At 44.4% G+C, this 16725-nt stretch overlaps 1 protein-coding gene across 1 annotated transcript in view; it reads right to left on the bottom strand.

Annotated features, from left to right (window-relative positions):
- Positions 1–13875, bottom strand: part of LOC147422817 (putative plant SNARE 12) — a 55936-nt gene extending 42061 nt beyond the window's left edge. The window contains exon 1 of the mRNA XM_086502508.1: positions 13685–13875. Within this exon, the coding sequence (XP_086358634.1) occupies positions 13685–13860 (176 nt within the window). The 5' untranslated portion in view covers positions 13861–13875. The remainder of the gene's footprint in view (positions 1–13684) is intronic.
- Positions 13876–16725: the final 2850 nt, after the last annotated feature.

The following is a 16725-nucleotide window of genomic DNA, read 5'->3' as shown; positions in this document are numbered from 1 at the left end:
CGAACATAAACTGTAAATAATTGACTGAACTTGAATGTGTGTGTGTGTGTGTGTGTGTGTTGAAGGGGGGGGGGGGGGGGGGGGCGCGAGAGAGAGAGAGAGAGTAGACACGAAGCCGCGGAGTTCCGCTTCCAGATGCACTCACCCCAAAGATTGGTGCCCCTTCCAATGTTTCTTTTTTTATTTCCAATCACAGAGGTAAAAATCCCGAGGGTCCAACTCTCCACGACTCTCCATCCAGATGCTCTGCTAGAGAGTGGACTCAAGGGCTCTTATAAACAATACAAGGGATGCTAAAAGTTGAGCCCCAAAAGCATCACGTCTAAAAGCTTCACATCCCCAAAAGCTCTATCCTCAAAAGCTTGGCACAAATCTACAATCCATACAGCCCTGCCACATCAACACTCAGCCAGCACAAATCGCGGAACTTCCGTACAATTTATGCCACATCAGCATCAGCCCAGAATCTGCAGTCAGCCTTTATGCTTTGTCCTTTTAGGGTTTAGGCCCCTCGGTCATGCTCTTCAAGTTGGGTAAGGTTAGGTTTACATACGAACCCCAAACCTTGTAGTGCCACATCACAAACTTGTGACATTTGCAAAGCACACAAAGGCCAAAAACTAGCTTAGTAGACACTGACTCTATGTTCCCATGCAGTAGACTGCACACACATCCAGCACACAAAGATAACAAGCATTGATCCATTACATCAGATTTCCGTTGAGGGTCCCAGATACAAATCATGATCGTTGTAACATATTTAGCAATCACATGCAGATTGTCCTAATCTTTTCACGGATGTCTTGATCTACTAGATCTTGTCACTATCAGAATCATACCCTTTCTCACATTTCAAGCAAACATGCTAATGAACATCTCAAATAAGACAGTACATTCACAGAGTATGTATTTTACGGATCAAAACTTAGTTCATATTGAATACCAAGGTGCAAACATTCAATCTAGTCATCTCACCTAGTCTAGAACTCTTGATGCACCTAGATCTCTGTGTAGCCATCTCATCCTTCCATCAAGGGGCTAAGTGAACGTGATTCTAGTGCATTGAGAATTTTATTTGGATGAGATGACTAGATATTGTTGTTTGTGCATCAAAAGTTCCAGATCTAGTTATCACATCCAAATAAAATTCTCCAACCCATTGTCACATGCGCATGGCTCTGTGTGCCACGTGGACATGCTTCATGTGAGAGAGCGCATGTGCGGAAGCATGAAAGAGGAGAGGAAAGAAGAGAGAGAGAGAGAGAGAGAGAGAGAGAGAGAGAGAGAGAGAGACACAAAAACGTTGGTGTGTGGAAGAGGGGGGCGATCAGCCCCCCGTGAGCAAGAGACCTACAATACAACGCATCAGTATCTGTGACTGAGAAGTGGGTACCCCCTAGCCCCTACATAGGTGCCCAAGGGGAGGTAGGGCAATGCAGAGAAAATCCCCACGACCCAACATGAAAAAATAAGGATGGGTACCCATACAAGGTGGGAGATCGGCCCAGAAGTGGGCATCCGGACAATGCAATGGGTGGCCAACCCGGAGACATACTAGCCGTACATGTATGCCCTAGACCTGAGTGAAGCAGCAGAGTAGTGTAAGTCTAACACCCCCTCTCAGCATCAGATGCTTAACAAACCAAATGAAGCCGAAGATGTGAGACGAATGATGAAGATGTCTGCTGCAATGTCCACTAAAAGATGATACTCCAGCGAGCTTCGTGCGTGTAGCAGCAATCTCAGGTGTCCCGACCGCAAAGAACTCTCCATGCTAAAGTACCATCACGAGCAGTGTAGCAAACTGCTGTACTTCGCCGATACAATGTGAAGGTACTGCGTGAAGGTCCCGAACTGAGAGTGAAAACAACTCCTTGTCGTGAAAGAAATGCCAATAGCCCTGCAAGTGTCCTGCCCAATAGGATCTATAGTGTCTGTAGTCAAACCGTCTAGAGAAAATGGGGAAGCCCAGGAACCGTCATGAGAATTACCGGAAGCCAGTCAATGCATGAACTTGTAACCCAGTGTGGCTAGGTGGCTAAGCTATGTAAAATTGCAGGAAGGCCAGCTATAGCAATCTGCATCGTAAACGTCCTTCAAAACAAGGATCGCCAGACTAAAGAGTCTGCATTGTAGAAACTACCGTAAGCTGCAGCAATCACCGGGAGACCGCACGGACCACCACCGGATGGTGTCCTATCAGTAGGTAGGGTAATCCAAGATGAGGGGAAAGCCAGACTCAACAATCTGCGTTGTGAAGGGTGTCACAAATTGCTGACGTGTCAAGCCACTGAAGAATGGAGCCGACTTGCAGATCTCAATCGAGGGGCCTAAACCCTACGTCAAGAAGCAGAAGCAGCAAAAGAAGTTTTACCAACTTGCAAAGTCTTGCCGAGTGGCCCATTTTTAAAGAAGAGTTCCCACCAACTTATGGGACCCCGTCCGATGGGGCCCAAGTGACCTAAAGATGTTAAAATAAAGCGCGACCAAAACACACACACACACACACACAAGCTTATAAGCGTAGAAGCTCATGACGTGGCAACATACGGATCTCCGAATTTTGCGCTGACAGCTGACGTCGCAACCTGTACAGATTTTGGGATTTTACGTTGACCTGTTGACGTGGCAACCTGTACAGATTTTCGTGATTTACGATGGGCAATTTTCAGCACCAGCTTTTGAAACTAGTTGCTTTTAAGTTTGGCTGTTTTTCATATAACTACTTTTCAAGGCTAAGGACCTTTAAATATGTGCAGAGGGCTCATTCTCTAGCATGCTTCAGTACGAAGGTGCAGAGGTTGGAGTATCGGCATTGTACTAAGTTCAAGTTATATAAAGAAATACCGAAAGGGGCACCAAGGTTTGCGGCCAATACTCTCTGGGGTGGAACTTCACCACTCCCGGTGTCGTCTCTCTCTTTTAGTTCAGTTGTTATTGAAGTGCTTAAAGTTGTTCAGTCTGTTCTTTTCCATTGGCACGTGGTGCCCGTCTTGTGACAAAGGGCCTCTGAGAAGAGGTGTGGTCAGACCAAGCTGTCTACACTGTAATCATCCTGTAGAAATAAGGAAGCCAGACTGAGCAGTATGCGCTGTGAATAATCTCTGAGAAGAGGAAAAGGCCAGACTAATCTGTCTGCGCCGTCTTGCCTGTATATCTTGCCTCCAATCCTCCGGTGTCAACCAAAACAAAATCCGCGCCAACAACGCTACCAAACCGCATCAATGTGAATGAGCTGGGAGTGGCCTACTGCCCAGGTCGGGGGGTAAGTCTGCCATAAGGTTACTGAGGGTGAGTGCAAACAACTCTTAAGGTAGCTATCCAAATGACCAGGAGTGTAGAAGAGCAACTGCACTATCATCCAAGCCGGGCTCCCGGTGACTCCGAATGTAGTCACAGGATGCCTGATCTCCCGCATCTTGCGGGTCAACTCTCCAAGAGAGTCCAAAGCGCTGAAGTCCCACTCCAGTCTGTAGATCCAAGCAATGAACCTGTCCAAGAAGAGATCCAAGATCCTCTCCCTAAGTTCATGTAGATGCTCTTGGGTAAGCAAGTGATCTGACGTGTCGAGGTCAAGTGGTAAGTGTTTGTCCACCCAAGATGGTGATGTCCTCTCTGGAAATCTTGGAATCCCATATGCCATGAGCATGGCCATATCTCGTGTGAACTCCTCTATTGAGTGCATAGGTGTGTCCAAAGCAAACCACAAGTCACCACTCCCTCTGGAGTGCGCAACCGCCGAATGATGGTTGGAATGAATGGATCTCTCAAGGATCGTGTGCATCAAGCCAACGTGAAACTACCATGTACAGCAGCAATCACTGAGAGACCGCATGGACCACCATCGGATGGTGTCCTGGCAGGAGGTAACTTCATCCTCTGTGAAAAACACAAGCCAAGAGGCTGCTGTCCACCCAAAAACGCAACTGCGAGGTGATGAAAACACTGCTGTGCAGCGATTTTCAGCGTGCTCGTACGCTCCCGGCAAGGTCCGGAGCGGTGCAGAGGGTCTGGGATGGGTGGGTAATCAAAGTCCCAACCCCAAGAGGGCTGAAAACAGAGAAAATAGCAATGGTTAAAGGCTGAAAACTGTTGTAAACAAAGAGGATCAGGGCCGGCGAGGCACCAAATGCCAAGCAGGGTTGGTGGTCGCAAGATCCATAATGGGCATAGGCTAGTGCTCCCCCTCTTCTACAAAACGCAGCAACCAGTCAAAAACGCAGCTGCTGGCTGAAAACGCAGATGCTCCGAAAAACGCAGCTGGAGGGAGGGGTTTTCCGGGGAGGAAAGTGCCCAAAAGGGCCAACGCTGGCAGCAAGGAGGTGATCACCACCAAGGAGAGCAAAAACCAAGCAGTCTCCAAAAAAACGCTAGGGTTTTCTGTTGCCAAAAAGCAGATGGGCTGAAAACGCAAGCTCTTCCCGATGGAACATTGTTGTAGGTTGAGCGTTGGCCTCTTCTTGCAAAAGCGCTGGCTGATCATCTTCTTGGGAGGAGTACCTGATGCGGAAGGTGCGCCTGGACCATGGAGAGCCTGAGCTCTGATACCATGTGAGAGTGCTCGTGTGCGGAAGCGTGAGAGAGAGAGAGAGAGAGAGAGAGAGAGAGAGAGAGAGAGAGAGAGAGAGAGAGAGAGAGAGAAAACGCTGGTGAGTGGAAGAGGGGGCAATCAGTCCCCACATGACTACCAGAGCAAGAGACCTGCAATACAACATATCAATATTTGTGACTAAGCAGTGGGTAACCCCCCCTAGCCCCATATATAGGTGCCCAAGGGGAGGTAGGGCAATGTAGAGAAAACCCCCACGACCCAGCGTGAAAAAATAAGGATGGGTGTCCATACAAGGTGGGCGACCGATCCAGAAGTGGGCAGCAAGATAATGTAGTGGGTGGCTAACCGAGAGACATACTAGGCGTACATGTATGCCCTAGACCTGAGTGAAGCAACAGAGTGGTGTAAGTCTAACACTTCATCACTTCCAAAGCCAATTCTGTACCTATCTCTAGATAGTAGTGTCTAGAATTCTAGGAGGATTCGTATTGGTAATTTTGTGAGCCTGTTCGCAAGACCTACATGTCCAGACAAGTACATTAGATTCAGTTTTCCACTTTTGGAACCCTATTGCATAAATGGATTGTGCAAGCGTTTTGACAAATGTTGTTACAGTGCAGTGGGCGATTAGCACGACGTGCATGCAATCTTAGGTCAAAGGAATCCAACGAGCCATTCCCCGCTCAATCAAATTCCCGGGTAGGCAGATGTGCCACAGTTTCACTCGAAAACTTAACCGAAGTCAAGTTTACTAATAAGTCAATTTTATTGATTTATTTTAAAAACTTTGACAAAGGTTCTGCCCTATCTAAGCCTTAAGAAGTTCTTAAACCCAATTTTTCACTATAAAGGGAGTGTATCTACTAGTGTTTTGGCACAAGTAGCAGATAGAGCCAAGGATCAGCTTGCAGAGGACCAACCAACGTTTTTGCGTCAGCAATCAGTCCTGGCGTTTTAGCTCAACAACAGTGGATCAGCCCAAGGCTTGCATTTCCTAGCAGATCAGCTTGGCGTTTTCAGATTTGGCGTCGTTCCCTCGCCGGTCACGGCCCGGTCTTGCTAGTGCTACCCTCCCATTGCAGCCCAAAGTTTTCAACAGCCCATTGGGCCTCTCCTCGGACATTGTACTTTGCTCGAGTATTAATATAAAAATAAGTACCAAAAGGAGCGCCAGACTTTGGGGCCGATACCTCTGGGCACAAAACTACGTCGGGTTGTGTCATCTCTCTTTAGTTGTGATTCAATTTGCTAAGTGATTTTAAAGTGTTCTCTCGTGTGTCGTGCCATATTCCCGACTTAGGGTGTCCAAGTCTATTACAGATGGAGTCCCAAACCCCCCTCGGTCCCAAACCCCCCTCCAAGGGCCCCCTCTCTAGAGAGAGATTTGCTTTGGATTGCACAAATGCTAATACAATGGTCCTAAATGCTCAAATGCTGATGGGATCTTGCTACTGATGCTTGGATATGTGAGGCTAAGGGCTCACAACTGAAAACGCTAGGGTAATTGATGGGATCTGCAACTACGACGAAGCTATGGGTTGATCTACTGTTGCTGATGTGGCGATGGGCTGAAAACTGAAAAACGTTGGCTGATCTGAGGGCTGAATTTGAAAATGCTGGCTGATTTGTTGTCTTGGGGGCTGATCTAGTGCAAGAATGCTAGAGATGCTAAGGCATTGCACGTATTTGGTGCTTGTACTGAGGGTATTGACTTATGCTTGAGAAATGACCCCTAGCGTCACTTTTATATAAAATTAAAGTGGGTTGAACAATGGAACATGTACTAAAGTGATGATGTGGCATGCCCTAAAGAACTAAACGGAACATGTACTTTTTCATTTGTTTTTGTTTGAGCATTTTTTCTTGTCGATGTGAAACCCAAGTGACAAGATTTAGTGCATCAAGACATTTATAAATGATCATTGCGGTCCGGATGTGATGGCTAAATAATTCATAATGATCATGGTTCATGTCTCGCATCCCGATGGAGATAGTGATGTGAATGTGATTTTGATTGCTCAATGACTTGTGTCTCTGTGCCAATGCATGGTTTGAAGTGGTGAAATGCATGTAAGCATAGAGTCAGCGTAAGGTGCAGCAGAAGTGAATGTTGAACTTTGCTCAAGATGAGTGCTCCGAACTATGCTCAAGGGTTCCTTTTACTTACGAAAGGGAGAGCCTTTCGTTCCTTTAGTGAGAGAGTGCAATGGACACAAACAAAGTGGTGAACACTATGAATGAAGGTGCTGAGACTGAGAGATAGAGAGAGAAGAATACGACACCAAAATGTTGTTAAACCCTCCTCCAAAGGCGCCACTCTCTATGGCGAGAGCGGTCTGCTATTGATTGCACAAATCTCTACAATGCTTTGAACTTGCCGACGATGTCGACGACGACGAGACGTGCTGTAATCTGAAAACGCTAATGGCTGAAATCTACAAATCTTTATCTGCTGAATTCTGACTCTATGTCGATGACGACGACGATGCAACGACAACGCGCTGAAACGTAGATGCTGAAATCTGCGTTTTCCAGGTTGAAACTGCAAACTGCGATGGATCTGACCGTGTGGTGAGGATCTGCTGCGGGAAGGTGAGATCTACTAGATTCTGAACTTCTATTGCGGTGTTTGACTGTTGAAAACTGAAAACGATGATGCTTCTGTGGTCCTGTCGTCGCGACAAATCTGCAAAAACACTAGGGTGCTCTGCAAACTCAAAAACGCGAGGCTGATGTGTGTCCTGCTGCAAAACGGTATTGATTTGATGAGTCCTGTTGTCGCCAGGTTTGCCTGCAAATGCAAAATGCTAGGGTTGATCTGCAATGGAAGGAAAAACGTTGGCTCTTCTTGTTGATGGCTCCGGGGAGGGAGGGGTCTTGCTTGAGAAGGTGCATTGTTGGATGTCAGGTCCCTGCTGCCTCTTTTACCAGATTTGCTAGCGCTAGGTTTCTTATGTGCTTGCTTATCAAAATTGCCCTACCTAGTTCCCAACAAAAGTCACTTAAAAATAATAAGTGAAAATTGGCTAAAATAGGGAAAATAGGTCTATGCACTGTTAAAATGCTCCTCATAGGTTCTAACTGTAATCTGATGATCATGTTGTGTGCAACCAGAGGATATGCATCTACTCTAAGTGTCTGGACATGCACAGTCTGTGAACAGACTCACAAAAGTGTCAGAACACTTCCTAAGCTAACTGAACTAAACCCATGTCATGAAGTAGCTTGTCCACGTACACATAGGGTTACATGTGCACGTGACATCCCCTCCTTTTCAAAGTGAGATACTGGTACCGAACTGTATGGCATCGACGGAGATCGCCAACAGCGTCTGGAATCCTGGAAAGGACTCTTCGCCGGTCCACTCTGATGCGTAGGTCATGCGATACTTGAACTTCATAAAGGTTTGCAACGCTTGCTTCTTTGGGCCGCGCCGAAAGCGACACAAAGTCGCTACACAAAGTCATTTGTGGCTCCATCGATGCTTCAACTGCTTCTATAGTCATGTATCTACCTTCTTCAAGAATCTCCAAATGATGAAAATTCCTGAAATCACTTTCAACACAAAAACATGAACATACCCATTCCATGTAAAGTAACTAGGAAAATACTATTCCTTCGAAAAACTGTGCATGCAATGCAGATGAACAAAGTGACGGAGTGCCAAACCGTTCATCAAACACACGCAAACAATGGGGTCGAATCTTGACTTTCTGATCTAAATCAATCAACTGTGGCAAATCACAATGGAAATGCCTATGCTTGATGCTCAATCCTTCTTGTGCTCTTTCGGATACTGTGTCATGCCAAGGAAGAGACATGGAATGTGAATTCCTTGGGTGCAAACATTTCATCTTTTCATGAGTAATCCGCATACATCCGTGCTCATTCATGAGTGAATCGTGTTCATCGTACAATATGACATGCCTACGAAAAGGGATCACACAAGGACGGTGACTAAAATACAGGAAAGCATCACGAATGAAACACTCGAACAATGAGTGCTGACTAATCATTCGAACACATAATACTTCTTGTGGGGGTTCTTTGGACCTCAACTCGAGAGTCAAGATCGGTTCTTCGTGATCGATCGAATCTGCAATGAGGTTAGCTTCACTAGACAAAGTATTCACTAAACCATCATCCTTGTGAACAATTACATCATTATCCTGCAAATCATCATGCTCATCATTATCATGCAGTTCATCATGCTCGTGAATAATCACATCTTGATCATGCAAATCATCATGCTCGTGAATAATCACAACTTGATCATGCAAATCATCATGCTTATCATTATCATGCAAATCATGTGTGTCATGCTTTGGAAAAGAAGAGACTGAGAGGGTCTCCTCCTGATTCTCGTCACTCTGCACCTGCACACTAGAAAAGAGTCGGAACAACTCTTGCATGTGTTGGGCTCTCTGTGCTTCAAGCTCTAACCGTCTTTCTTCGTGTTCACGTGCTATGGCTACCATTCTTTCTTCATATTTATGCTCTATGGCTGCCATTCTTTCTCCTTTTCTTTCCTCGCGCTCGCGCTCCAAGGTGGCGCATTGCGCTTCCTGTTGTAACTTCTTCCTGTCCATCATCGTTTTGACCAAAGCCTCCATAGGATCTGGTATAATCCTTGGCGTAACGGAGAAGGGGGAGGGTCAAAAAAACCTCCTGGTGGAGAAAATTCTTCTTCGCCACTGCCATGCTCATCACCTCCATGCGAAGTATCCATTCCTCTTCGAGTGATGATCATCCACTGAAGGCTTGGGTTCTTAAGTTCACGAGGAACTTGGGTTCTTGTGGTTCTTGGTTCTTGGGTTCTTGAGTCTTGGTTCTTGGGTTCTTGAGGTTCTTGAGTCTTGAGGTTCCTGAGATTCTTGCGGTTCTTGAGGTTCTTCTTTAGCTTGCAATCTGTGTTAGAAAAGGATCTTCTCTTTGCACCCAAGCTCTTCCCTTTCTCACGGCCGCACCCCTTGGCAGCCTTGCGCTCACACCAAGGTTGCTTTTTTCCACCTCACGTCGATTGGTCGGCCGCTAAGTGCACGGTCCGCTCTCAATGAGTGAAAAGAGAAACAAGGGGAGGCTTGAAAAGCCCTTCTTTCTTGGGATTCTTGTCACTCTTCAAAACACGATTAGGAATCGACACGCCCAAGAGGACTTGGGTTACGTGCGACTACAACAAGCAAAAGAAATTCTTGTGGTTCTTTCCTTGAGTGATACAAAACACTGTCAAAGCTCTGTAAGGTGCAGCGGAAGTGAATGTTGAACTTTGCTCAAGATGAGCGCTCCGAACTGTGCTCAAGGGTTCCTTTTACTTACGGAAGGGAGAGCCTTCCGTTCCTTTAGTGAGAGAGTGCAATGGACACAGACAAAGTGTACACTATGAATGAAGGTGCTGAGACTGAGAGATAGAGAGAAGAATACGACACTTGAATGTTGTCAAACCCTCCTCCGAAGGCCCCACTCTCTATGGCGAGAGCGGTCTACTATTGATTGCACAAATCTCTACAATGCTTTGAACTTGCCGACGATAAGGACGACGACGAGACGGGCTGAAATCTAAAAACGCTAATGGCTGAAACCTGCAAATCTTTATCTGCTGAATTTTGACTCTATGTCGATGACGACAGCGATGACGATGATGCAACGACTATGCACTGAAACGCAGATGCTGAAATCCACGTTTTCCGGGCTGAAATTGCAAACTTCGATGGATCTAGCCGTGCGGTGAGGATCTGTTGTGGGAAGGTGAGATCTACAAGGTTCAGGACTTCTATTGCGGTGTCTGATTGCTGAAAACTAAAAACGCTGATGTTTCTGTGGTCCTATCGCGACGAATCTGCAAAAACGCTAGGGTGCTCTTCAAACTCAAAAACGCTAGGGCTGATGTGTGTACTACTGCAAAAATGCTACTGATCTGATTAGTCCTATTGTCGCCAGGTTTGCCTGCAAATGCAAAACGCTAGGGCTGATCTGCAATGGAAAGAAAAACGTTGGCGCTTCTTGTTGATGGCTGAAAACGCCGAGTCTTCTTACCCGGGGGGGGGGGGGTCTTGCTTGAGAAGGTGCACTATTGGATGTCAGGTCCCTGCTACCTCTTCTGCCAGATTATGCTAGCGCTAGGTTTCTTATGTACTTGCTTATCAAAATTGCCCTACCTAGTTCCCAAGAAAAGTCACTTAAAAATAATAAGTGAAAATTGGCTAAAATAGGGAAGGTCTATGCACTGTAAAAATGCTCCTCATGGGTTCTCACTGTAATCTGATGATCATGTTGTGTGCAACCAGAGGATATGCATCTACTCTAAGTGTCTGGACATGCACGGTCTGCGAACAAACTCACAAAAGTGCCAGAACACTTCTTAAGCTAACTAAATTGAACCCATGTCATGAAGTAGCTTGTCCACGTACACGTGAGGTTAGATGTGCACGTGACAGTCAGTGTCTACTGAGCTATTCTCTGCCTTATGTTTGTTTTGCAAGTGTAGTCAAGGGCGATTAACTGTTCTTTTAAGGTTTTGGGGGAAGGGGGGGAGGGGGGCATGTCACAAATAGTGATAGCATGGCACTATAGCCGCCGGCTGGAGAGTCAAAGATCATTATTAACGACGTGGCAGAACATGGCTTCCTTAAATCGCGGCGAATTTTTTGCAATTGATGACATGGCAAATTTTAACGCAACCCTAATTTTATCGATTTCTTTGGGATTTGCGTCAGCTTTAGCCTTTTTGTTTCCTTTGCTTTTAGGACTGAAGCCTTGAGACAAGTGCCTTGCGGCTTAGCTCTATAGATTCAATGTGTGGTCACACATAGCGGAGCACTCCCCGGCAATTGTACTATGTTCCTCTCAATATAGAAAGAAGTACCAAAAGGATCGCAAACTTTGGGGCCAGTGCATCTAGAAGCAGAACTCCATCGCTTCGTGTCTTAACTACTTTGAGTTTTCAAGAGTAAATGTTAAAATTTATTTTCTATATGTGTTTTGCAAAGGATTTACTGTCTTGTCAGTGCCAAGCCAGTTGCATTTATTGATTGTTTTGCAACTGTAATTACTCCTCTTAAGAGGCAGATACATCACAAATTGATGACGTGGCATATATCTACCGGACAGGATGAGAACATTCTGTACGCAAGTGACACGGCAAAATGAGACCCCCGTGCTTTTCCAACAACTATTGAAAGCATTCACCATTTGAGGACGCTCTAGCTTTGGGACGTCAAAACATTTGGGTATAAAAAATATCACTGAAATTGTTTGTGCAAGGTGTCTTTAAGACGAGGCCTTCAAAGCACTCTGTAGATCATTACACGGTTGTAGATTGCAAAGCGACTCTCCAACAGTTGAATCTGTGATTATCAAGCAATACAAAATTATCGCAAGGAGAGCCTGACTTAAGAGCCAATGCATCTAGGTGGGGAGCTTCGCTCCACCATGTCTCGTCTACTCTCATTTTAGTTGTTGATTGTGCTCTTTTCCACTTTGAGTGTCTGCAAGCTCAGTGCAATTGTGGGTCTGCTAGCTCAATGCAGTTGTGGATCTGTTGCCCATTCACCACCTTGTCGATGACTAGACTTGTAATTGCTACAAACCTCTTTGTAAGAGTTTTTACTTCCCCTTGGAATGTGGACCATTTGGGCACTCCAAGGGGGCTCAACTAATAGAATCTCAACTATGTTTCTTTCAACAAAAAAAGGCTAACAATTACTCTTCTTTAAAGGGGGGTTAATTGACAAGCTAATGACCCAGAAGGCCATCAAAGGAGTAGTCAGTCAAGCATCTAAGAGCCCTCGCCCAAATCCGTACCTACAGACCCGGCATTGCGGTGCAATTCCCACAAAAAAACGCGGGCTAATGTACGATAGGCTGACATGGCAACTATACTAACCAGAAGTTATGTGGCAGCTTTTGTACTAGCTTTTGAGGGGAACTATTAAAAGCAGTTGACTTGAGGCTGTTTTTTAAGTTGATTTTGTAAGGCTAGGTGCCTATAAATAGGCCATTGTAAACGTCAGACCCAATGTGTGGTTGCACATAGTTGCAAAACCTCTTGATAATAATAAAGAAATACCACCAGGGGCGCATGAAAAAATAAGACTAAGTTTAGACCTAATGGCATGCCATCTTCCTCTCATGTTCAAGATCCTTACCCACAATTCAATCACTATAAGTCTCATTATATCTATCCCTATCACCACTACCTATTCTCCACCCATTGAACAAGCTTCTAGCCCAGTATCATTTTCACATGTACAAAGCCTACAGAACCTTGTCAAAAGCTAAGGTCATTCAAAAGACTCAACCGTTTCGAAGTGTCAAAAACGCAGGTGGTTGAAGAAAGCCCTAAGCAACATCACATAAAAGAGCAAGTGGCTCAACAGCCTCCTGAGCAGAAGCCCGCAATATCAAAAGACCCTGATGAGCAACCGGCCAATCTGATTCCTCTCTTTCGCTTCTAAGAAATCAAGATGAGCCTATTCTCTCTTCCCTTGATTTCGATGAGCAACCGGCCAATCCAATCCCTCCCTTTCACTTCTAAGAAATCAAGATGAGCCTATTCTCTCTTCCTTAATTAAGATGGAGTTGTGCATAGAATAGGGCGATTTGAGTTTTGGTCTCCCATTCTAGAATAAGTGCGACCATGCTCTCTCATCGATACCTTTAATGCTATTCTCAAGGTGTGTCTTCAAAGTATCCAGTTTGAGCATTAACTCACGGTTCTAGGTTTTAAAGTTTTCACAAGCCACGTTATCTTGTGTAGTCTCGACTTGTTTAACTCGAGAAACTTACTTGTTGAAACTCACAATATGATAGAGAGCAGACATGGCTGCATGCTCAGTTGGGGTATGCGAGCACATCCACCAAATCCCAGCTCACAGGAAGTCAAAACACAAAATTTCTGGGCAATGTATATAAAGCCAAGCACAACATGTACACAAAAGTGCAGCACTTCACAAGCATAGCAAAATGCTCATCACGAAATTGACGCCCAAACAGATCAAACGCAGATAATGCTTAGAGCAAGCTCAGAGGAGGAAATGATGAAGGAAAACTGCCAACAAGGACATAGAAGCACAACACGCACAAGTAAGGAAAAGCGCACAACAAATAGAGGTCAAAATGGGACAGAGAGCCTACTGAAGGGCTCGAAAATGATCCTGCAGCTGGCCATCGATATCCGCGAGACGAGGTGGCAGATCGAGGGGAGGCGAGGCGGAGGAGGAGGGCACCATAGCCGTAAGTTCTGATGAGATCTGGTGCGATGGAGAAGGCACCTGATGAAAGCGCACGAAGCGCCCCGCGCTCTCGTTCATCAATTGCTTATATCCCAATTTTTGATACGCTCAATACAAACAAATCACATCTTATGGCACTATCGAAAGCCTTGACTTTTTTGTGTGTGTGTGTGTGTGTGTCTCTCTCTCTCTCTCTCTCTCTCCCTCTCTCTCTCTCTGTGTGGGGGGGGCCCCCCTATAGATGAAAAATCTTATACGCTTAAGAATTTTGTGTGTTTGTGTGTGTGTGTGTAATTGTCAAATTTTAGATAATAAAACATAATTGAAGTTTTACATTCAAAAGACAGCTAGCAATGGAAAAAGGAATAGATATGTACAAAAACAACTCAGTATTAAAATCATTTAAGTACAATGTTTGTAAGAAAGAGATCCATTTTAAGTAGGCAGAAAGTAAAAGAACTTCTCAAGTCATCGGTGAGTGTTCCATCCAAAGTAGGGTAGCTTGCCAAAGTAAAAAAACCTTCCAAGATAAGATAAGAGTCTTTACTTGCATCCACCCAAACAAAACAACAGTTCAGTTAGCTTTGGATGTATTTTACAGGTATCAATGGACCATACCATTTGTTATCCATGTCCATTTTATTTAAAAAAATTACCTTTAACAAGCTAAGTCCACAGTAAAACTTTTTTGTTTATAAGTTTAATTATCACTTATAATCTAAGTGACAGATTTCCCCTTCTAATCTGAGTGGTATATTCCCCCAAAAAAACAAGCTTGATGAGTTATTTATTTGTCATATTAGTGAAGTTCTATCAGTAAACAAGCATAGATATTTCCTTCTAAGTATAGAACTAATACTATTTTAATGTTACAAATGGAGTCCAATGCAATCTATTCTTATAAGTTACAAACTTATAGCTAGCCAAGTGGTAGAGGCCTAGCCTGTCCAAAAAATAAGGACAAACTGTGAATGCAAATGATGTAAAGCATTGTCACAAATAATCCAAATCATAACGATCAGGTCCTTCATAGAATGTAATGAATCATATTCCTTCCTATAAAAGCAACATACACTAGTACATGGGTCCGAAAACTGTGGTACAACAGTTTAACACTCCCTCCATACGGAAGGTTTTACCAAGTGACAAAAGCGGTAGACAACATGCCATCCATTAATACCAGCGACTAAATCAGTAGTAGGAATCCATCCTTATCTGAGGTACAAGCTTTTCAGAGCTCTTGCTCGGTTTCTTCCCATATAAATGTTAAGCCAAAACTGCCATATACTTACCTTCAAAAAAAGTGAACAGAGAACCATTCCATCAACCATTAGCAACCCCAAAATGGTGGGTTATATCTAGCTTTATTGCCAAGTATAAATTATGTCCCTTCACTCAGAATGTGAGTACGCACAGTAGTACAAAAGTACCCAGTGCCTCAGATGCTACAAAGGCCCATAATAACCCCATTTTTTTGAAAAAAACCAGTTATGCCAAGACTAGGTAATGTCTACAGACGGTAAAACCCTGCAGCGGCTTTGAAGAATCCCAAGTTACATGATGATATAGCAGTTTATAGCCATGCTGCGCACAGTTTCCTTTCAAAAAACAGTAGGAAAAAACCTTTTTTATACCTCGAAAGAAATCAAGCAGTAGATGCCAACCATTTTTAGCAACACATTCCATGTTGAGTACCATAATAACCTATTGTTCATGAGTAATACGCACAGTGTACAAGAACCACAATTATCGACAGTTGTAAAAACCAATCACGACCGCAAGCAGTAAAACAACCACCACAATGCTATTGAAAAGCATTCTCCCTACTGTGTTAACAAAATAGCATGGTAATGCTTACTGCATAACCGGCAGCGAGGCAAATTTAGGGTAGAAAAAAACTTGAGATACTTGAGTGGTGAGCTCCATAGCTCCATTCGTGAAGCAGGCAGTAAATCCTCTCAGAAAAAAACACAAGAGAACAATCACTGGCTAAGTGAGGGGCAGAGGTGTGCCCTCACCTGTTTAAATAGAGGGTGGACTGTCAATCCTCTGAGCGTGAGTAATGAGTGAGCCGAGCCGCCCTCCTTTGTGAGTGTGAGGTAGCATCAAACGGCACGTAGATACCCATGAAAGGGGAGATCCATAGCCAGGGAGAAGAGACCACCTTCTCGGCGTAATGAGGACAGAGACTTTAATCACACTCAACACGCCAGGGGAAACATTTTTAGCTTTATTACTCAAGGGCCAGGTCCCATGGTCTTTATATGGCATATTTTGAGCAGTATCACTTGAAGTGTCCCAGCAAATTCCAGGCTAGATCAATGGGGGGGGGGGGGGTGTAGAAGGGGGGTATTGGGGGGGTGTTTTATATTAGATTATAACCAGAATACCTATAGTACCATAGTGTGTGTGTGTGTGTGTGTGTGTGTGTGTGTGTGTGTGTGTGTGTGTGTGTGTGTGTGTGTGTGTGTGTGTGTGTGTGTGTGAGAGAGAGAGAGAGAGAGAGAGAATAGAGCTGTTAACGTCTAAGAGAGTTGGCCTACGAGAGAAAGGAGAGGACCCCAACCAGAACTAGAGCATCAACCCTAAAATATCATTGTTAGGCTTATGACATTCAACTATACATTAGAATAGGTTTCAAACTTATAACATTGTCTTCTTATCATAGCAACAAGTAGGAATTAATCATTTTTCAGTTTCCTCTTAACACTTTACCATCTAAATAGCATCAAGCCATTGTGTGACTTGTATGTCTTCACTCAATATGAAAAAATAGTATGGCTTGCAAGCCTTGAACCTGGACATAAACACACAATATTTAGTGGGCTGAATTAACCACTACACCTTGTGGGCTTGATACTCTAAAGTCCCAAATATAGTAAGTATAAGCTACCTCTTAGTAGAGCACCAAAATCCATTGCATTTTCTAGCCTTATATAAACT

Source organism: Adiantum capillus-veneris, chromosome 27 (genome assembly GCF_014529385.1).
Source record: "Adiantum capillus-veneris isolate H3 chromosome 27, ASM1452938v2, whole genome shotgun sequence".
NCBI lineage: Eukaryota > Viridiplantae > Streptophyta > Polypodiopsida > Polypodiales > Pteridaceae > Adiantum > Adiantum capillus-veneris.
This window is presented reverse-complemented; position numbering and strand designations above follow the sequence as displayed.